General features: G+C 38.4%; 3 protein-coding genes across 6 annotated transcripts in view; 2 read left to right on the plus strand and 1 right to left on the minus strand.

The window, feature by feature from the left end:
• The first annotated feature begins 4,853 nt into the window (after nucleotides 1-4,853).
• LOC6033314 (mediator of RNA polymerase II transcription subunit 11) lies at nucleotides 4,854-5,476 on the plus strand. Its single transcript, XM_001843728.2, has 2 exons — nucleotides 4,854-5,026; nucleotides 5,104-5,476. The coding sequence occupies exons 1-2, from the start codon at nucleotides 4,954-4,956 to the stop codon at nucleotides 5,412-5,414; spliced, it is 384 nt and encodes a 127-aa protein (XP_001843780.1). The 5' UTR covers nucleotides 4,854-4,953; the 3' UTR covers nucleotides 5,415-5,476.
• LOC6033315 (nuclear fragile X mental retardation-interacting protein 1) lies at nucleotides 5,431-16,439 on the minus strand. Its single transcript, XM_038257427.1, has 2 exons — nucleotides 15,895-16,439; nucleotides 5,431-6,420 (listed from the first exon to the last, which is right to left on the minus strand). Exons 1-2 carry the CDS (start codon nucleotides 16,377-16,379, stop codon nucleotides 5,451-5,453), a joined length of 1,455 nt encoding a protein of 484 aa, XP_038113355.1. The 5' UTR covers nucleotides 16,380-16,439; the 3' UTR covers nucleotides 5,431-5,450.
• An 88-nt stretch (nucleotides 16,440-16,527) lies between these two features.
• The window catches only part of LOC6033318 (rho guanine nucleotide exchange factor 7), a 40,388-nt gene continuing 34,380 nt past the window's right edge, over nucleotides 16,528-22,535 (plus strand). For 3 of the 4 annotated variants that reach the window (XM_038257421.1, XM_038257425.1, XM_038257424.1), the window contains exon 1: nucleotides 16,528-17,063. The gene's annotated coding sequence lies outside the window, so the exon portion shown is untranslated. The remainder of the gene's footprint in view (nucleotides 17,064-22,535) is intronic. The other variant, XM_038257426.1, reaches the window with a different exon arrangement.

A 22,535-nucleotide genomic window follows, 5' to 3' on the forward strand; every position in this document is an offset into this window, starting at 1 on the left:
AGCCCTCTACGACAAAGGGAAGTGGGGTAAAACGGGCATTGAAGTTTGAGGTCCAAAAAACATGAAAAATCATAAAATTGGTCGCATTTCCGTAAAACTTCATCAATTCCAACTCTCTTAGATGCATTCGAATGGTCTTTTGAAGCCCTTCAAAATGTGCTATAGACATCCAGGATTGGTTGGACTTTTTCTCATAGCTCTTGCAAATTACTGTTAAAAATGGATTTTTTTAAAACCTTAATAACTTTTTGCAACAGCCTCCAACACCCATACTCCCATAGGTCAAAAGTTAGAGAATTTCATGGACTTTAAGCCTACGGTATTAACTTTTTGGCCAATCACAGTTTTTCTCATAGTTTTACGATTTTTCTAGAACAAACATTTTACAACGGTGATTTTTGCCCTGTAGGTCAAGAAGACGGCACTTTTTGGTCTCAATTTTGTCATATTCGGAATCCTCGGACAATTTCACGTAAGTCAAAAGTATTGGAGTTATAATTTTGATTTAAAAAATAATTAAGTAAAACATTTTTGAAAAAAGAAATAGATCTTATTTACCCTATGATCAATACGTCAAACGCTGTGTCAAGTAGGCGAAAACTTGTTTTACCCCTAATCCGACAAAAGGCTAAATAATATTTTAATTAATTCTAAATGGCACTTTTTTCAATCAAATTCAAAATTCGAACACCTCAATCTAATGTAAAATTTTCTGAGGATTCCGAATATGTCAAAATTGCCGCTATGGTGACCTACAGGGCAAAAACTAACGTTGTAATATGTTTGTTCTAGAAAAATCGTAAAACTATGAGAAAAACTGCGATTGGCCAAAAAGTTAATAACGTAGGCTTATAGTCCATGAAATTCCCTAACTTTTGACCTATGGGAGTATGGGTGTTGGACTGCCGCTCTAATCTAGTCCGTCCCATATGTATTTTGGTCATTATTGAGATAAACATAGCAAAAGTATTGTTTTTACATGTACTTTGAGCCAATTTAATAAAAAAGTGATGTTTGTTCTGAAAATTCCAAAATAAAAATCACTTTCGTGCTGTCCCATATGCAAAGTAAAGGCAAGTCAGTTCCTTCTAAAGAAATGTATCATGAATCGATTGAATGAACGTGGAACCATTTAAATTTCAAGGACAATGTAAAAGATAAAAGATAAAGATAAAGATTACAAGCAGTTCATATCTGCAAGAATATTTATAAATTTTGATGCGTAATATTTTAAACAATTGGTGCTTTTTTCATGCAAGGGACAACCACAAGTAAACAAGAAACTACAAACCATTATGAGTAATATTCCATAAAATAAGTTCTATTAAATCTTGAATGAATTGCCCTGGTCCTAGTTCTGGAAGAGGTTCTGCATCCGGTAAACGTAGACTGTGGATCACTAAATTTCAACGGTCCAGACGTAGAGACACGCATTCAAATATCTGTTGCCTCTGTAGTATTTTCGTCTCGTTTATGATTACATTTTCATTGTTATGAACTTAACTATAAATGAATGAATCTGAAATAAACATAAAACAACATCATTCTATAACATTTGAGAAAATCACTTGAAAATTACCCACACAAACCTTGAAATGACAGTTTAACTTCTGGTGAAAATGTTAAAGCCTACCTTGATATCATTGACTGACTTGCCTTTATTTATAGAAAAATAAAGGCAAGTCAGTTTTAGTATGAAAATATATAAATTTATCTCTAAATTTTAAGATTAATGAAACAAATTCATGTTAGAAATATTTGTTGAACTAATATTGAAATAATTGTATAGAAATTGAGCAAAAAAATGTTGATTGGAAATGTGAAAAATGGTGCAACATTTTTTGGCCTTCTCACGGCGTTATCTCAGCATCCACTTTTTACATATGGGACGGACTAGATTAGAGCGGCAGTGGAGGCTGTTGGGAAAAGTTATTAAGGTTTTAAAAAAATCCATTTTTAACAGTAATTTGCAAAAGCTATGAGAAAAAGTAAAACCAATCCTGGATGTCTATAGCACATTTTGAATGGCTTCAGAAAACCTTTCGAATGCATCTAAGAGAACAAGAATCGATAAAGTTTTACGGAAATGCGAACAATTTTAAGATTTTTCATGTTTTTTGGACCTCAAACTTCAATGCCCGTTTTACCCCACTTCCCTTTGTCGTAGAGGGCTCATATTTGGCATGAGTTCATCTCATGTATAGACAAACAAACCCTGAAAGTTTCATCCAAATCGGAGCACCGCGATACGACCTGTTTCACATCGGTGAAAAACTCGCTCTTAAGTGCTGCTTTTATTTGAATCCGAAAAAAAAAAACAGAAATATATTTGACAAGGACTTCGGATATTCAAGTGCGAACCGTATATTTTTTCATTTCTTTTGATTTTTGAATTAATTTAATAAAAAAAATTAGCTTTTATTACATTCAATTTTTGATTTTTTTTATAATCAATATTTTAAGATTCAAAAAACAAAAAAAATATTTTTTGGAATTTAAACCTTTGAATTTTAGAATTTTGGGTTTTATGGGTTGGGTATGGGTTTTTTGTTTGTATGTTTAGATTGTTTTTTTTTTATTTTGGTTTTTTTTTTGCATTTTAAATTATAAGAATAGAGCAAAGATAAAGAACATTTTGAATTGGGTCCTAAAATGAAGCTTAGATTGCTGATATTATTGTTTACAGCGATAAAGCTTATTTTTCTGAGTACAATGACCCTTTGTACGACCACAAAGAGTTTAAAATGGATTTTTAAATCAATTTTGAAAAATTAACCTCGCGGTCCTTCTTGACAGAAAAGCTCCTACTTGACAGTTCGTTCCAAGGGGACCATAGTTGATCCATCGAAAAAATGTTGTCTTGTCAAAAAAAAAATTTTGCATTAAAATGAAAAAAAGTGATCAGAAATGGTTTTTAATCATGTTTTTTACCGTTGTACACTTGGTTGTACATAAAAATTTACATAGGACTTAAGTACCCAATTGTTAAATTCTTGGGTTTTCAAGCATCTTTTATTTTTTTATTTTAAAATTTTCGAGTTTTTGGATATTTTTAAACGTTTAATTTGTGAATTCCTGAATTTTTCAAAAGCAATTTTTTCAAACTTTAAGATTTTTTTTATGTTTTGATTTTTTAATGTCTTGAATTTATGATTTTTTTGCTTTAAATTTTTTGGCATATTAAAATATTTTACTTTTATTTTTTTTATATATAACTTTAAAATTGAAAATTTTTGAACCCTTGCATTTTAAATTCTTATTTTCTTATTTCAAGCTTATTTTTTCTTATTTTAAAATTGTCAGGTTTTTGGATATAAGTGCTTTTAATTATAAATTCCTGAATTTTTGAATATCAAACTTAAAGAATGCTGAATTTATGTTTTTTTATTCTTAATTTTTTTGAATTTCGATTTCGATTAGATTTTTTTTTAATATTTATTGTTGCATTTTAATTTATGATTTTTTTTCGAATATTTAATTTTTAAACTTTTGAATTTTTGGGCTTCTGCATTTATTTATTTTTTTATTTCATTTTTTTCAACTCCAAATTCCTTGATTTTAGACAATCAGATAACTTTGGAGCATTTTTGGATTCACATTACATTTTTGGTTTTTCGTCAAAATAACAATTTCGTAATTCGATTATTCGGAGTAATATTTGACAAAGACTTCGGTTATTCGTTTAAAAATAAAAAAGAATAAAAATTTAAATAACGAGCCATGATTTTAACATTTTAATCAAAAAAAAGTGTTTTAAAATGCATTATACACCTGTCCAGTTGTTTTGCCATCATTAGTTTTCAAAATATCCAAGTATTGGCGAAAATTTTATTTTTTGTGAAAAATATTTTTTTGCATTGGAATTTCATAAAAATGCAAAACAAGCCCAAACATGCTAAATATGATTATCAATGCAGAAAATGCACTTTAGATTGTTTTCAGTTGATTAGACTTCTAATTTCATGGAAATTTTGAAATTTTTTGGAAAAATATTTTTTTTTACCCCTGATTTACAGACCATATTCTTTTAACTTTAGAATTTTTTAGCGTCTGCAATTTTTTTTTTAGAATTTATTTTCTTTTAATTTTTGAACTATTTTCCTAATTAAGATTTTCTTAATTATCACTTTTTTGTATTTTATTGCAAAATCATATCATGCGACCCATTGTTGGATAGGTAGCCAAAAGACCTTTCCAACGAGCCCAAAAGATTGAAGATTTGACGAGCCTTTCAAAAGTTATAAGTACTTTAGTGTTTTTAATACACTTTTTTTGAGGCCGGATCTCAGATATTCATAAAAATACGTGTTATTTATACACTTTTTTGAGGCTGTATAGTGTATTCACTTTAAGAATGCAAGGAAGGCACCAACCACCTAAAGGTGGATTAAGTAAGGTTTTTATTTTATATTCCTATATCAAATACAGTCGTATTTATTTTTAGCCGTATTCAAATATGCAAATTTAAATTATTTGATTTTTTCATCAAAACATAGTGCAAACAAGCATGGCGTGAAGAAACGCCACATTCCGATTTGTTTCCATTTTGAATTCTGAGTAAAATTCACCCAAATTTGACGAATGGTGTTTAAGTTTTTTTTTTATATATAAATAAGACTAACTTAAAAAAATATTAATAGTTTGTTAGTTGATTTATTATTTAATTTTAATTATTATTAAAAATATTAGTTTTGAAATAAACTTATTTTCTTCGAGCATTATAAATTATATTTATTTATTATATATTTATATATTTATTTACCCCTTTTTCATCACCCTAACCGAATCCCCTTCAGGATCTTTAGGGCAGTGTAAACTGTGCTGAACATTTGTCTGTGGCAAGAACTGTCAAAACAGAGAAAAAAACAATTTGCTTTGAAAACAAGCCGCGTCGCGCATTTTCAAAAAAAAACCTCTAAATTTTACTCAAATAAATAAGTTTTAAGCGTGAAAATGACTGCAATAGATAAAATACAGGTCCTTGACTCGATTGAAAAAGAACTGATTCTGTGCTTGCAAAGTGCCGGTAAGTTCTCCCGATGCCGGCCCGGCCAAAACCAAACACATTTGTTTACAACCAGCTCCTCCTCCCCCGCATTCAAGGCCAAGCTCTGCTCGAGCTGAGTAAAGAGAAAACCAGCCAAAAGGCGACGGAAACCCACACGAACCAGTTCCTGAAATCGCTCAACATCGTCGAGTCGAAGCTGTCGGAGCAGATCAACTACCTGACGCAGGTTTCGACCGGGCAACCGCACGAGGGAAGCGGCTACGCCGCGGCCAAGGTGCTCCAGATGGCGTGGCACCGAATTCAGCACGTCAAGTCGCGCATCAAGGAGCTGGAAGAGTGCAAGATGAAGTACGTGACGGCCACCAACCGGCTGCAGTCCCAGCGGGGCGGTCAGAATCCGACGTAAATTAAGCAACGCATTATTCTCACTTTTTTTTTTTAATTAAACATCTTTATTGGAGCTCTCAACGATGGGCTGTTCTTCCTTTGGCTGACCGATTCCGAAGAATTTGTTGTCCACCACGAAGCGAACGCACTGCAGCAGCACGTTCCGTTCGTGGCGAATGTCCTTGTCCAGCAGCTTCTCGAGCATCGTGTTTTGGCGGGCGTAACGAAGTTTGGAGTAATCTAGCAGAGGTTTGACCACTTTGGCGGGTTTTGGTTGATCTTCCGGTTTGGTTTGATTTTTACGCTTGCGATTTCGATTTCGGCGATTTCCGGATTTTTCGTCTGTTGTTGATGGTTGATCTTCTGTTTGTTCAGTTTGCTCTTTCTCTGGCGTTTGTTCCACTTCTGGTACAGATTCTATCTCGCCATCCTCCTCCTCCTCACTTATGTGTAAACTCTCCGGATTGATCGTAGCGCTGTCCTGCTCAGTGATTTCTCCCTCACTCAATCCGGGATCGTCTTTGATGTCAACCTTCTCTTCCGCTGGAGGTTCTTCCTCTTGCTCGGAGGAAGTCTCTCCACTGTCACTTCCATATCCAGTCAGCAGTGAAAGTGCCGTTTTGACCTTCTCCTTATAGTCCTTCAATCCGGAAGTTCCTTTAAATCCAACTCTGCCCTCATCTTCTCCATTTTCCTCGCTCTCCTCAGTTGGTCCATTTATCTTTCTCTGCCTGAACTTCTTCCTCCCCCGTCCACCTTCGTTTCGAAAGTTCCTTGGACCGCCGCCACCTCCCTCCCTCGGAGGTTCCTGCTGCTGTTGATTCCTGTTGGCAAACCTGCGCTTGTCCTCCTCAATCCGCTCACCCCGACTGAACCGCTCCTCCTGCGCTTGCTGTCTCCGTTCAACGTTCTCCTTGGTCGGGTATCGCTTCCGGCGTTGCTCTCTCCACGCATCGATCTCCTCCGGCGACTGCTTCGTGTCCGTCTGGGCCTTCTCCTGCTGGCGCTGCTCATCATGCACAAGTCTGGAAGTATTTTATGTTTTAGAGAGTTAAAAAAAATATCTTTCATTTGATGTGCCGTTTCAATAAACTTGGTCTTTACAAATTTACTTTTTGATTAATCAAAATGGCATAATTATGCCAGCCTTATTTTATAATTTTCTAATATTGTAATTTCATAATTACATAACTTCATAATTTTAGATTTTTTTAATTTTTATTTTTTCTATTGAGGAAATTTTAAATTATTGTTTTCTTAATTTTGTTGATGATCAATAATTAATGTTAAATGTTTTTGATTTCAACTTTTTGAACTTTTCCTCCAAAGAACCTCAAGTTATGTTATGCTTTTTAGGTACTTGAAGTTCACGTCGGTGCCAGGGAAGTGCAGCATTTGTAGAAGAGACTGATGCAATTTGGCAACATTGTTCAAATATGCATTATTTCAATACTTAACTTTCAGTCAGTGTTGCAAGTGTAATACGAAAATGCTGACAAAATTTCAAATCGGATAGTGCAGTATTGAAACTTTTTCTTAAAATCTAAAATTTTTAAATTTCAAAATTTTTATATTTCTAAATTATTGAATTCTTTAACTTCTTGAATTCTTAAATTTTTTAGTTTTAATTTTTTTTGAATTTAAATTTTTTAAGTTTTTCATATTTTAAATATATTGTCAGCTCCCTCCGTGTACGCACGAGAGCATGCAGCTAGTGCTCAGTGCTCCATCGTTTTTTCGAGTTTTTTCGCCGTAATTGATTGTGGTTACCCGCGAGTTTGCTTCTCCAGCATGCCAAAGGCCGGCCGTGGCCGTGGCAGTTCGAGTGCGGCCTCGAAAAACCCGCGAAGTTCGTCTACCGGCCGTGTGCAAAAAGGTAAACAAACCAACGCCGTGTCGGCCGCCATCGCGCAGGGGAGCGTCAGCGCTGAAGGCATCGACAAAAAGTTACTACATCCCGGATACGTTCCGAGATCACCAGTGCGAACCCGTTCCGGTACTTCCGGTGCCACGACCAGTGGCACATCAACATCCGCCAACATCCCCATCAGGAACGAGTACCTGATGCTGAGCGACGACGAAGAAAATAACAACTCTGACGGTAGCAGCACTACCGACGACGACGACGACGATGATGGTCGTGCACGGAAAAAAGTGCCGACGTCAAAAAAGAACAACTCTCCAGCGGAACGTAGACCACCTCCAATTTTTGTTTTGGACACGTTAGCGGACGATGTTGACGAGTTGCTGGAAGGCCTCGGATATTGTCTGAAAATCAGTAAGTCGGCAGTGCAAGTGATCACACTGACCAAAAAGAATTTCGACCTGGTGTTTGAAGAACTGAAGCGTAGCAACTTCAACTTCTACACTTTCAACCCCGAGAAGCCCCCTGTTAAGGTCGTCTTGCAGGGTTATCAAGACCGTCCGATCTCCGACCTGAAGGGTCACCTTTCGGACGCCGGAATAAAACCGCGGGAGATTAAAGTGCTCTCGCGCAAGACAACGGTGACAGGTACACACACACTGTACCTGTTGTACTTCGACCGCGGCACCGTCAAGATCCAAGACCTGCGGCGGACTAAAACGTTGGACGGTTTTTGGGTAAACTGGCGGTTTTACACCAAGAACCCGACGGACGTAGCGCAATGCCACCGTTGTCAAAAATTCGGCCACGGCTCGCGGAACTGCAACCTCCGGCCCCGCTGCGTGAAGTGCGGTGAGTCACACCTCTCGGAGGCGTGCGCACTGCCACGAAAGGCGGACTTGGGGGACAAGGCAGAACAAACCAAGCCGCGCGTAAAGTGCGCGAACTGTGACGGCAACCATACCGGCAATTACCGTGGATGCGTCGCGCGCAAGGCCTACCTCGAGGAGCAGGAAAAGAGGAAGAAGAAAGCGTCCCACCCTCCTCAGCGAAGTACGAGCGCAGCCGTTCCTGCAGCTGGACAGCGTACGGTTCCTGCGGAAAACTCAGCGTTCCCTCCTGGTTGGGGGCGTTCGTTCGCCAGCGTGGTCGCTGCCGGTAGTGGCAGTACGGCCCAGCAAGAAGTCACCGGGGAAGATCTCTTCACCCTGCCGGAGTTCTTTGCTCTCGCGGGGGAGATGATGACGCGGTTTCGGAGCTGCCGCAACAAGGCAGAACAATTCCTGGCCCTTGGGGAACTGATGATCAAACACATCTACAAAGGATAAATGACCTGTGATCTAGATATAAGCTTTCTCTTTCTCTATCCCCTTTCCTTTGCAATTTCTGTAAGTTTTTTTTTATAGTTTTTTCTTACTCTTGCTAGTGCCTTAGTTAAAGAAATAATTGTTCCTAAATGGATTATGATGCAACACACAGCTGTAAGGAACTCCAAAACTCTGTTATGCACTTCAAAATAACTCATTGTATCTTGATTATTCACCAATAAAACCGAATTGAATTGAAAAATTAAATATATTGTTCAAATTTGTATACTTGTTAAGTTGTAACTTCTTAAATTTAAAAAAATCCTAAATCTTAATTTTTTATTCCAGTTTTTTTTATTTTTAGAAACTAATGAGTTTTTGAATGTTACAACTCCGAGGTTTTCTTAAATTTTTATTTTCGAATTTCTATATTTCTGATTTTTTATACTTTTGAAATAAAGGAATTCTTGACTCGAGCTTGGGTTAAAGTAAAGGGTTCTTTATTTTGCGCGTCTTGCTCGCTTGAGTGTTCAAGACTGAATGAACTAGAAGCTGGCCTGTCGATCGCACCTCAGCTTTCTCAAAGCTTGCTTCGCTACACCCCCTCTCGATCGTGCAACCCTAATTGTCCGTGAAGGTCTCCACGTTCGTCCAGGATCCAGCAAGCTTCCCGTCAGCCACATGGTCCCGGATATGTAAACGCTCTCCAAGATCTCCTCGACGAACAGTCAGCCAGAGTGCCTCGGCTTCGCAGGTAGATGTGGACAACCCGGTTCCGAGGGTCAGCATCACCTTTCTTCGCTGCCAACGTTTATTGATCTTCATGTCCAGGTAGGAATGGACTCCACTGCAACCTGCCAACTTCAATGTGTGGATCATCGTTTCCTGGTCACCTATAATCAGCAGATCATCAACGTACAGCACAAGGACAGCATCATTCCCCCTCTCGTTGAACCGATCATCTTTCCAGTGCCTTGAAGACAGCTTGAACTCGTACAACGACTTAAGAAGTTGACATGCTATCCATCGTTCTGCTTGCACGCCGTCCGGAACGACCTCGAAAATAGTCTGGTGCAGCTTCCCGCGCAAGCCACTCTGTTGACCGCCAACAGCCAGCTTCGTCCGAAAAAAGTCCAGCTTCGCTACCCGTTTGACCGTCTCGCGATAGTCCAGGCCGGTCTCACGCTGGAATTGTTCCACAACGAGCTTTGCCTTGCAGCGTACAGGAGCACCGCCTTCGTACTCATCAACTCGGACTACCCATTTCGACTTCTTTGGCTTGACACGAACCAGACTCTTCTTCAGCTTCCAGACAGCATTGGCACCAAGGAAGTTGAGTTCGTCCGTTTCTGTAGCGTTACGAGTTTCGTTATCGCTACCAGGTGGATCTGGGAGTCTGCGCTCCCTATCGCTGCGCCTAGTGTTTGACTCTAAACAGCCGTCACCTCTTTGTTGCGATGGGAGCGCCACAGGATTGTCCTGTTCCGCACCCAACTGGCCGACGTCGTCCGCGTCGCCATCCACAGGTCCTACGTCACAGAGTCCATCTCCATCCGTGCTGTCCTCGATCGGAGGTATTTCAACCTCAGCTGCATCCAGACTCACCGGAACATCATCTGCTTCGTACTGATCCCCCTCTGGCTCACCGTAGTGAGCTTTCACCAACAACGGGGGTTCGGATTGGGCGTCTCCATGCTTTTTGAGGATATTCCCGGTCATCGATGATTCTTGGCTTTTAAGGTCCAGCTGCTTCCTCTGCTGACTTGATCTGTCCCAGACTGACAGCTCAAGCAACCCATCCACATGCGGGTGCACGCGTTCCTCTAGCCGAACAACAGGTTCAGGTCGGCCCTTGAACGACTCACGGGTTTGCTTGCTCATCACGGCAGTACACAGGTTCGCTGTACCTCCCAACATATTTACCTCGAGCTCCAGTTCGTAGAGGTTGTTTCGTAGATATGCCTCTGCAATCACAACACCGTTGAACTTCATGACCGCTTTCTCACGTCCATGGCTGCCGGTAAACAGAACGTCAACGCCAGCCTTCGACAGCTTCTTCACAGACAGCAGGTTCCCACGTAGCTCCGGCAGGAAAACGACGTGTTTCATCTCCACAGGAACTCCCGCCATAGTGACGCCCTCCAGCACACCTTCGTAAGATCCGGTCAACGAGACGCCGTCCTTGGCGACTTCCACAACAAACGGCTGCTTCAACTTGTGGACGGCCTTCAAACAGGCCAGGTTGTTCACCAGGTGGTCACTGCACCCGGAATCCACGTAGAACACCACCTTGGTTGAGTCTGCTCCCGATTTGGCATGGTTTGCAACGAACGACACAGGTGTCCCATTGATAACCGCGTTCGCTTCGCCTTCAGGCAACTTCACCCGGCAGTCCTTGACCATATGGCCCTTCGTGCCGCACCGATGGCACTTACCGTTGAACTTCCTCTTCTGTCCAACAAACGCCGCAGTCGTGACTTCCGGCGACTCTTCCATACGGTTGATCCGCTTGGCCTCCTCAGCAAGCAACCGTTGTTTACACAAATCCAGAGAGATTTCCTTCTCGTCCAGGTTCTCCAACGCAGTAACCAGAGGGTCGAAACTCTCCGGCAGTGACAGGAATAACTGGGCAATTAGGTCACCCTCCTCCAACTTTGCTCCAACGGACTTGAGCTGCCGAACGAGGTCATCGAAGCTCTGGAAGTGGCTCCGCATCCCGGTCCCTTCTTTCATCCGCAATCTGGCCAGCTGCATCCGGATGATGGTCTGACTAGCCACGGACTTCTTCAAGAAGTGGCCTTCCAACGCTTGCCACATCAGCTTCGTCGTCTCCTTACCCCTGACAATCCCAAGGCAGTCCTCGGAAATGAATCCAACCAGCTGCGTCTTGGCCTTGCGATCCAGCTTCAAAAACTTCACGCGATCTTCATTTCCGGCAGGAACTTCCGCCGTGAAAACATCAGCTAACTCCGCACCTTCAAAATGTAGCTTCACGCGGTAGCTCCAGTTCTCGAAGTTTTCGCTGGTCAGCAGCGGGATTCCTTCCTTCGTAGTGCCCATAACCTAAAGGAATTCTTGACTCGAGCTTGGGTTAAAGTAAAGGGTTCTTTATTTTGCGCGTCTTGCTCGCTTGAGTGTTCAAGACTGAATGAACTAGAAGCTGGCCTGTCGATCGCACCTCAGCTTTCTCAAAGCTTGCTTCGCTACATGAAATTTCGACATGTCATCCCACATTCCCATTTCGACTGTCATCCCACATATTCGGAACACCCACGAATTCGGAACACTTTTGTCGTAATTTGGCAAAAGAATGCAAAATTCAACTTTTCTGACGACCCTGCTATTTTTAGGGCCTTTATTTGAACACTCTCTTGCTATTTCACCAGTAAAAGTAAAACTTTTTCAACAAAAACTGCATTTCCAGACTATTTTATCCAGAGCACCAAAACACTGCCTCCAAATTGCCTGTTCCGTGATTGTGGGATGTTATTGTGTCTCCCACAATTGTGGAACGCCTGAATTTAACTGATATTTGCACAAAAAAAGTTATCAGACCATTCATTCAACATTACTAAGCATGAGTTTTATTGGTTTCAGAGTGCAAATTCATTATTTTGCAAAAAATTTCTACTCCTGCAGAGAAAAAAAAAGTTTGTTTATTTACATCGTAAGAAAAAAGTGTTCCGAATTTGTGGATTTCAAGGGTCAATGTTTTTCTTTGAAAACTTGATATAAAACGTAAAAATGTACAGCCGGTCTATACATCAATCGAAAGATCGCAAGAAAAGCTTTCACATGAAGGTAAAAGTAGATCATTATGTAAAATTATCGATTTTATATGATTTGTTGAACATTGGCCGATCTGTAAACTGTTCCGAGTATGAGGGATGACTGTAATTTCTGAAATTTGTCAGGTTTCGAATTTTAAAATTTTGGAGATATTGAATTTATAAATACTCTTTATATTATAATTATTATTCAATTTTGCATATATTTTATTTTGAATTTCCAAATTTCAATAATTGTTGAAAATTCCTTTATTATTTCATTAAACTTTTTTGTTATTAGAAACTTCTCAAATGTTTGTTATTAGAAACTTCTCAAATGTTTGAATTTTTAGTAAGAAAATAGATATTGGCATGATTATTATCAAGTTTATTCTCACTCTGGTTTGCTTTATTTCGGTCCCGCCGGTGTGGATCAATCGGACAGCGCAGGGGACTCATAATCCAGAGGTTGCTGGTTGGTACCAAAAAACTAAATCTGTCAAAATTTTCAGCATTTTCAGATTTGGCGGGGATTTTCAATATTATTACATAGGGGAACAGCATCTAATTCCAGCGTGCCTCTAATGTTGGCAGGTAAGAACTTTGACATTCAATTAAAGCTAATGAAAAGCGTTTTCAACTGAAATCGAGTAATAAATAGCTCAATAAGAAGTGAGCAATCAAGTTTATATCAAAAGTTTTGCAAATTTAGTTGTTTAAATAGTGAAAATCAGCAAATTGGATGGAATTAGGTGCGAGTGATTAACCTGCCAAAGATACGAGAATTTCCCCTAATATCGAATAATTTTTTTTTAAATGTTTTGTAATTATCAGTCGCATTCAAAAAGGAAAATTGCAATTCTTTGATTTTTTCATCAGAACATATTGCAAACAAGCACCGCGCGAAGAAACTTCAAACGCCGTTTTCGTTTCTGATACTTTTCAGCTGCGTACTGCTTAAGAAAAATCTTTTCGTGACTTACCCTTGGCCGTTTTTTATATGAAGTTTTGCGTTCCTTTCGATCTGCGTATCAGCCTTAAACGAAAACATTTATAAAGATATTCTATCAAGAATAAGAATAACAAATATTCTGGAAAACGTCCTTTCCGGAAATAGGATTCCGGAAACTTTCATAGATTTTTTATGTATATTTCTAGTATTTCAATCATTGTATTTTAAAAATAAAAAAAAGCTTTATTAAATTGAATTTTTTTTAATTTGTTAGTTCTAATGGTTTGATTTTTATGTTTTTATACACTCAACTGTTGTCAAACGAACGGGGTCACTTTTCAGTTTAACACCCCTTTTACGTGAAGTTCACAAATACTTCGAAACGTTTGTTTTGATAGTGTGCGTGAGCGCCGTGTAAAAAGTGACAGTTCGTCACTTTTTAGTTTGACTTTGACCAACCAATGGGGTACAAACTAAAAAAGTGTCAAACGAAAAAGGTACCATCCACCGGTTGTTGAGTGTATTTGTTTTTTTTTTTCATATTTTTTTAGTGTACACTCAAACCCCGATGGTTTGACACCAACTGTTGTCAAACGAACGGGGTCACGTTTTAGTTTGACACCCCTTTTACACGGAGTTCACACACACTACCAAACGTTTGTTTTGATAGTGTGCGTGAGCGCCGTGTAAAAAGTGACAGTTCGTCACTTTTTAGTTTGACTTTGACCAACCAACGGGGTACAAACTAAAAAAGTGTCAAACGAAAAAGTGACCAACCACCGGGGGTTGAGTGTAATTGCTTTTTTTTATTTAGTTTTTTAAGCGAAGTCAAAAATACGCAGTGGTACCAACATCCCAAAAAAAGTGTGCTATGGCATGATAACCACACTTTTTTGTAATGTTGGTACCACTGCGGGATTTTGACATTTCAGGCGTGCACCATTAGTAATGCCGTCTTCGCTTAATAATCTGGATACGATTTTTTAATATGCTTTTTAAATAAAAAACACCTCCCCCCTAAATAGAATTTTGTGAATTATTTTTGGAATTAAATTTTGTGCAATATTATATTTTATTCTTCCTTTATAATTTTGATAACTATATGTAACAGGTTTATGCTCGATTTGAAATATGTAGAACATTAACTTCAAAAATATTTGCAGCAGCTGAATTACAAATTAATTGAAATTATGTAATTTTCAATTCAATTCATATGATGTACTAATTATTCTGCTTAACTGAAGACAGAATGCAGAGTTTTGGAGACCCTTACAACTACAAAAACAATTCAAACACAAATACATTGGATTCAATAAATTTCATAAACTTCAGCGAGTGTAGAAAAAACTTATAAAACTGCTACCTAATTCAAACTTTTTATAATTTTTGAATACAAAAATGTATAAATTTATAAACTCCGGATACCTTTTTAAAAAACATTTGAAACGGAAAGCGAGAATTATACATAGTTTTTTTTTAAATGGTCCTATAAACATATGAGACACAATAGTTTATAGGACCTTAAACAAAAATAAAAGCATTAGGTAGGCTTGAAAATTTTGCGCAATTCGCAATTTTCAGTGTAAGAACGGGCCTTGACCGATCTTATGCACCAGGTTCCCGACGAACACGCACTGCCCTTACACCTACATCTCACCCTTGCTCTGAGTCAGTACGAGCAGCACGCTAGAACACGCTTTGAGTGTTCGTGCCAGGCATGCACACCTTCTTTTCCGGTTACGCATTTTAACTCGGCCGGGGGTGGTACATTACGTAGGGTTTGATGTAAGTATAAGTGCCTAACCATTTATAGTGTGCCTATCTACTTTCATTAAAGCAAAAACTGTTTTATTTTTAGTTTGAATTCAAAAACTTATTGTTATTTACTGTGTATTGTTTTCTCCTGAAATCTTCCCTATTGTTGAGTCTGTTTATCTGTTGCTATTTCTTTTGTCGCGGTGTTTGGTTACAATTTTTGGTCCTAAGCATGTTATAAAAGTTTATCAAAAATACAATAGTAATTGTTGTGTTAATCCTTTAACCATTCCATAAATTGAGTAAGGGCTCAAACCTAACTTGTTTGAAAAAAAGGGTGAAGATTGAAAACAATTGACAGTAAAAGAGAATTTATTTTATAAAAATCAAGTATCAATAGTAAGAGAATGATGAGCGTATTTTGAAGAATAAAAATGAGAAGCTAGATGTATTAGATGTAAAATTAGACAATAGTTAATAAATAGAGATACAAAACAGGCTTAGATTATAGTAATGATAATTTATAGGACAGATAAAGAATTATTCAAATAAATAAATTCGCAATAAAATCAAAAAAGATTAGGCGAATGATAAATAGACTTGATATTACTAGTACAGTAAGGAAAAGTATATTTTAAGGAAAAAAAACAAAACAAAGTTTGTTACAGCAGTATCAATTGATAGAAAAGAGTGGAAAAGCTTTGAGAGATAAGAGAATCAAAAGTTAGTAAAATTAAAATCAAATGTTGGTCAACCGAAGAGCACGCAACAAGGTCAGTGCCATTGCATGCTCTTAGGTATCAATCCTTGGCCTGCAGGTAGGCTTGAAAATTTTTAATGATAAACTAATTCACCTCCAATGCCGCTTCATCACGCCGGGATGTCCCACGAAGGTGCACCCCTCCACGTCGCAGCCCCGATGTTCCGCACAGTGCCTCGCCAGCTCCTCCTCCGTCCGACTGTTGAAGTCACACTTTTCACACCACAGCGCCCAGTTAATCTGGAGCAGCTCCGGAACCACATCCCGCTCAAATCCGCCGGAGCTCCCCTGATTATAGTTATGTCCACCGCGTTGCGGCGGTGGCCCACGGAATCGCTGCTGGTTGTTGTGGTACCCTCCTCCCCGTCCTCGTTGGTTCTGGTTCAGGAACCGCGGCGGAACCGTCGATCCACGCGGTCCGTACATCGGCGGCGGTTGCTTGTCCCGCGGCAGGAGCATCCCCGAGGGCGTTGAAAAGTGAGGATTGCGGAGCTTGGTGAAACTGTCAAGGGACCGATTGGTTTCATCCTGAAACTTGGGCGCCGGAAGACGGAACGGTTCCTTGCTGTTCGAACTCATCGCGCGCGCCGTAGAAACTCGCGTGCGTGAACCGCGGAGAACGTAAATAAAATAAACGCACGCGAGAGTGACAGATCTAGCAGTGTTGCCAGTTGGAGTTTCATCTGGGGTTGTAGCCTTGCCTGAACATTTTCGCTGTCAAAATTCCAAACACAAAAAAAAATCTTTAGTCTTTCTGTGAGGAGGAGCCGTGTTCGGTCGCCGCTGCTGCCTTTCGGAAGCAAAAATACCAATAATTTTCATTCGAATTTCGTGAATCCGCGTGAACGTTTCGTGCGTGACAACCGTGCGGGTGTAGTGGACGAGTTTACCTTCTAAGATACTGACCGCGCGCGCTTGTGGTCCTGCTCCGACGGTATGAAAGTGGTCCACGGGGAAAAGTTCTCGATTATGTGATCATCTGTGATAGAAGAAGGAGGAAGATTCCCGTCTTTTTTTGTGTGTGGTGCTTTTGTTGTTCCGTTCCGTTTTTGGGAATAGCGCTGGTTGGCTTGTTCTGTGCCCAAGTTGGGAAGTGGTGCTCCGGTTCTCGGAAGAAGCCGATTCATCAAGTTAAATTGAGTGAAGAAGCGCTCTCGGAACAAAGCAGATTCGACGCAGCGGTTTGCCGGTCTGCGGCAGCGATCTTTCCAAAGCAAGAGGAAGATTCTGTGCCGTCTTCCCGACATCCCCCTCCGTCTTTAAGTAAGTGATGCTAATTATAAAACGTTGAAATATTTTCTTCGATTTTTTTTCCCTCTCGGTTTTTCCTTCTCTACTTGTGTGTCTTTATGACCGCGAACGCCGCCACCAAATGTGTGTTTGTGTGTCTCTCGAAAGATTTTCCTCCCGTCCCGGCGGTCACCATCAGCTCTAAAGGTTAAGGATTCTGTCGCGGAAAAATGCTGCGAAAATAATACGCGAAACTAGCACAGTCCTCGACGACGCTTCCATCTGTTGCTATATTGCTGGTTGTTGCGATGATCCGCGCTTCGACATCGACATTCCTCGGGACACATGACTCTGAGGAGGGAGGCGACGGCGTTGAGTTGGGATGGGATTTCAGAAGAATTTTGCGTTCTCCGGATGTCGCGCACCGGCCGAGAATGAAGACACTTTCCATATGTTGTTGCTTCTCCTTCTGGTGATTTGTTATTGTTGAATGAGAATTGTTCAACTTTTAGAGCAATGCAGCGAATGGTTCGAATTGTTTTGATGTCGACACATGAGTTGGGTTGGAATGGAATTCAATCTTGAAGGAAATGCTGCCAACATACAAGGATATACAAAAAAGGGTCATTGAGTAAAAAGTATGATTCATCGTGTCCAGTCATCGTAGAGACAAGAAAGTATCGTTATCTTTTACCGAGTGAGTCATACTTGCAACCTCTTGCAATCCAGGTTTCGGGTTTCGGGAGTTCCGTAAATTATACGCATACAATAAACGTATATTGAATCTATATATTTAGGGTGGTCCAAATCCGGACTTCCATCTGATCGTGCTATCTTGACATACCATAAACATTGCTGCAAGTGCGACAACTGACCAAAGGGAATTTAGTCAGAAAACGTTTTGACACACGTACATGCCCCACTTCTGTTAACATTTTCAATGATAACTCTGAACTACGGGTACCAAATTCAACCAAACTTCGGGATAATGCACATAACAGTCAACCAGACAAATCGTGTTTGTTGTTGTTTACACTGGGTGCTCTAGTTTTGGTTTATTCAAGGTCAAACGGAACGTCAAAGTTTGAAAACATTTCTTATGTAGTGTGAGAAAAAAAGTAATATTAAGTTTTTTGGTTTATTCGTTTTCGATTTTCGATGAAAATGTTATTAAAGTTTTGAAGTCAAATCTAACATTTGAATAGGACTTAAATTATATATAGCATTCCAGACTCAATTATCCGAAGTTCAATCATCTGAATGTTTGTATGAGACACCGGATAATAAAATCATGAACAAAATATTGTTTTTCATATTTAAAGTTTTTTTTTGAAAAGGTCCTTTAAGCTATTTTGTTTCATATGTTTATAGGTCCTTCCCTGGGCTTTGTCATAATGAGTGTCATAGGTTTGATGCTTGTTTGGCAAAGAGTATGATTTGATTCGATGTGGAATTAAAATCGAAGTGTTCAGTATATTGCTGAAGCTTCCATTTTTACACATGGACACCACTTCATGCTGCGAGAACCCACTTTGGCGTAGTCTCAGGGCTTAATCGATGGCCGGTAAGCTGTCATCGAGACAAGGAGGTTCTCTGATAGTGGAAATATCACATTTGTACAATGAACCGCTACATATGTGATTTTTCCTATCTTAATGTGGGTGTCAGGTTAGGATGCGGGTTTAAAAAAATAGTGTTTGTAGAATTTAGGATTTTAACTATAAATATCAACTTTTTATACTTTGCTTTTAGTTATTTAGGGACAAAATTATTAACAGTGAATTTAGTAATTCTATCAGAATCGGTGATTTTCATTCAAGTAGCATAAAAACCATTCTGATTTGTCAAAATTTCCATAGAGTCTCGATCAATCAATAGTGAAATGATATCGGACTAAATTCGTTGATCTGTTGAACTAACGGTTGTCGGATTATGATTGTATCGACCATTGTTGCGAATCGAGGATCTACTGGAATTCTGACGAACAAATGGTCGTCTCTTTTTCATTTCACGACTTGTAAAATATCAACTGTTATTTTTTTTTTTTGTTTTTTTAAAGAAGCCAGACAGGTTTTAAAAGAAACATTTTTTTTGGTTAATAATTAAAATGTCGGGGATTTGAGATAAGAGTAGCTTTCGGATAGGTTGCTTTAAATCTTGTATTCAATTCAAGTTAGGTAGTTATCCGCAAATGAATATTTGGACTTATATGAATAATTGAACATTTTGGACTTATGAATAACACACAACTGTGCATTTATTCTAGAGTCAGATCCATACAGCGTCAGTGTTTATTTGGTCGAAGTGTACTAATTCATTGGCAGATCTGGTTCTAGTTGTAATGTACGACAAGACTACTGACGGACGTGACAGGACGAGGGCCCAGTTTAGAGGTTTCGACATCAACGATGTGCGGCTGGATCACCCTCCCAAAAAAAAAAAATGTTTATAGGTCCTTAAAAAAATCTGGATATTTTTAATTCGAGTTTTGCGACCCAATTTTAGTCCCTGGGCCTTGTCAAGTCAAGGGGCATGATTTGATCCTAGTGCATTAGTTAAAATTTGGGTATAAATTCTTTTTTATAAGCACTATGGACACCACTTCATGCTACGAGAACTCGCTTTGCCGCAGCCCCAGGGCTTAAGCGTTGACCGATAAGCTGTCTTCGTGAACGAGGTAGTTCTCCGATAGTGAAAATATCACAATTGCACAAGACACCGCTGCTTCTGTGACTTTTTCACTATCACAATGTGGGATTTAGGTCGGGACTTCAGGATAGTACAATTGCTTTGTTGCTTAGCATTAGCATTTAAATTAGATCTGTATCCTTTCCCAATCTTTTTGATGTTAAATTTAGTTGCAATTATTAAGTTAGAGTAATGCTGTCAATAAACTTTGATTGATGTAGAATACTGGGCATTCTTTTATGTCAAATTGTCCATAGAGTCTCGATCAATCAATAATGTAATGATATCGGACAAAATTCGTTGATCTGTTGAACTAACGGTTTTCGGATTATGGTTGTATCGACCATTGTTGCGAATCGAGGATCTATTGGAGTTTTGACGATCAAACAGAGCCTAACATTTCAAAAGGACACACAGGTGCGAACAGGATTGTGTCTCTTTCTCTCAAATGATAGTTTACATAAGGTATGATAGGGATACAATCTTGTTTGCAAACCTTGTGTGCCCTAATGAAATGGAAGGCACGAAATAGTAGTATTTACAACGAGTGTTCAACTTGTAAAATATGAACATTTCATTATTGTATATTGTTTTTGGAAGCAGCAAGACAGGTTTTTAAACTAGGTAAAGAAATGTTTGGCTTTGTAATTAAAATTTCGGGGATTTGAGATTCAAGTTACTTTCAGACAGTTTAGCTGAGGTTGATTCAAGTTAGGTAGTTTTCCCAGAAAAAAGGCCTCAAGATTTATGTTCCCTTGACGAGTTAGTTTTCATCTTTCATTTTCCAGTAAATTTATTTGATTTCCTTTAAATTTGAAATACATAATAGGTTCCTTTTGTATAAATCTCAAATTAGTTTTAGATTAAATCATAATTTCAGATTTCCTTTATTCAGTTTTAGTTAGAAGTTAGATTAACGTAACTGCTCATGTCATCCAAGTTCTTACTATTCACACCTACACTAATTTTCTTTTACCTTCCCCCTCCCGATCCCCTATATCTTCCGGTGGTGTTCATTTTGTATGCAATACTAGTTCGGCCACTACCCTTTTTTCCACAAGAAACCGGACTTGGATTGACTTGAGGCCGCGTCCCCCACCTTGCTCCGTAAAACGAAAACGAAAACGAGTTTTGCGACCCAATTTTAGTCAAATTTAAAAAGTTGATTGGTTAATAAATTACAAATGCATTTTTTCAATATTTCATTCCGCACTTTTGTTCGTCATCTTGGATTTAAAAATTATAAATCACTTTAGCGTGGATTAGAAATTAGAAGTCATACATTGAGATTTTTGTTGCACACATTTCAGAACTTTAAAAACTACAGGAACTACAATTTCAGATTCTTCCGCTAAAGAACTGCACACAAAATTATTTACATTTGACTTTTTTTTACAATCACATTATCACAGGATTGGGTCCGTTAGTTTAAAAATTTTGCAATAAGAAGACTACAACTTCCTTGGTTGATGTGCACCGTTAAGGGGTTACATACATGTAAATCGGCATAAATGTCATAGGTTGGTTTGAGCACAAACATAAACTTTTTTTAAATCTGTTTTCAGGGCATTAAAATATATATTTTCATCTGTTAACAAAACAAATTTGAGGACATTTGGTTGTAACATTGCCGAGATATAGCTATTTGAAGTTAGCAGTTTCAAAAAACGGGTGCCACGATATCTCAACACTGCAATGACCAAATCGGCTCAAAATTTTGGTGAAGACTCGCTAAAGCGGTCCCGTGTGCATGACGAAGGCCGATTTTCAAAAAGTTTATTTTTAAAAAAGATAAAAATATTTTTATGTTTTTCATATAAAAAATAAGAAGTTTTTAATTTTTGTATTTTAAAAAAATGCAAAATTTCAAAATCGCGCTTCGTCATGCACACGGGATATGTCTTGCGAGTCTTCACTCAAAATTTCAGCCAATTTTGTCTATCCCATGTCGAGATATCGTGGCACTCGTAAATCAACTTGGTGTTCAGAGAAAAACGCTCGCAAAGTTTGACAGTTCGCTTTGCGCATGGCAAAATTTTCAGCTAAAATCGCCTGTAACTTACTTTAATCATAAAATATCTTCATGAAACTTTCAGGAGTGATAGAAAATCATCTTGTGTTTTCTGTAATATGAAATTTTGTGATTTTCTACATGTATGTAACCCCTTAAGTTCAAAAATTAAAAATAAGACATTTTTTTGTGAGATTCAATTATCCGAAGTCAAAATTTTCCGAGGTCTTTGGATAATCGAGTCTGGACTGTATGCCATTTTTATCCATAGATTAAAAAAAATAACGATATTTCTGGCAACACTGCCAAATATTTCTTGCCTTGCTTAAAAGTTGTCTTTTTTGAACTTTTAAAATACAACAAAAATTTAAATTTCCAAGAATATTGTTTTTCCCCAATTTGTTTTTTTTTGTGTTGCAATGTAAAGTATCGAAACAAATGTTTAGAGCGTACCATTTTTTTCTCGAATTGTCGTCCTACAACTTTGCTGTAGACACAAAATTCACCAGAAATTTTCTTTTCTAGATACAGAATTAGAATATTTAGCTACCATTTGTAGCCTTCATTGCAGCTAAATATTCAAGAATCTGTGTCAGCGAGAATCTAAACAGTTGTCAAATTTGTATGAGGACCATCCATAAATAACGTGGACACTTTTTTGGAAATCTCAACCCTTTTTTAACTTTCCAAATGGATTGAGAAACAGTTTTAATTTCCTAAAATATTTCTCTGGTATTTGATTATTTAAAGAAATCCCATCATGATCCATCTAACTTTGCATATGCAAAACTAATTTCTCCATTACA

The sequence above is a fragment of the Culex quinquefasciatus genome, chromosome 2 (assembly GCF_015732765.1).
Source record: "Culex quinquefasciatus strain JHB chromosome 2, VPISU_Cqui_1.0_pri_paternal, whole genome shotgun sequence".
NCBI classification, from domain to species: Eukaryota; Metazoa; Arthropoda; class Insecta; order Diptera; family Culicidae; genus Culex; species Culex quinquefasciatus.

Coding starts and splice junctions, on each gene's coding strand:
- LOC6033314 (XM_001843728.2), top strand. CDS start 4,954: ATGACTGCAATAGATAAAATACAGGTCCTTGACTCGATTGAAAAAGAA. Junction 5,027..5,103: donor TCTGTGCTTGCAAAGTGCCG/GTAAGTTCTCCC, acceptor CCCGCATTCAAG/GCCAAGCTCTGCTCGAGCTG.
- LOC6033315 (XM_038257427.1), bottom strand. CDS start 16,379: ATGAGTTCGAACAGCAAGGAACCGTTCCGTCTTCCGGCGCCCAAGTTT. Junction 6,421..15,894: donor GTGATGAAGCGGCATTGGAG/GTGAATTAGTTT, acceptor AAATACTTCCAG/ACTTGTGCATGATGAGCAGC.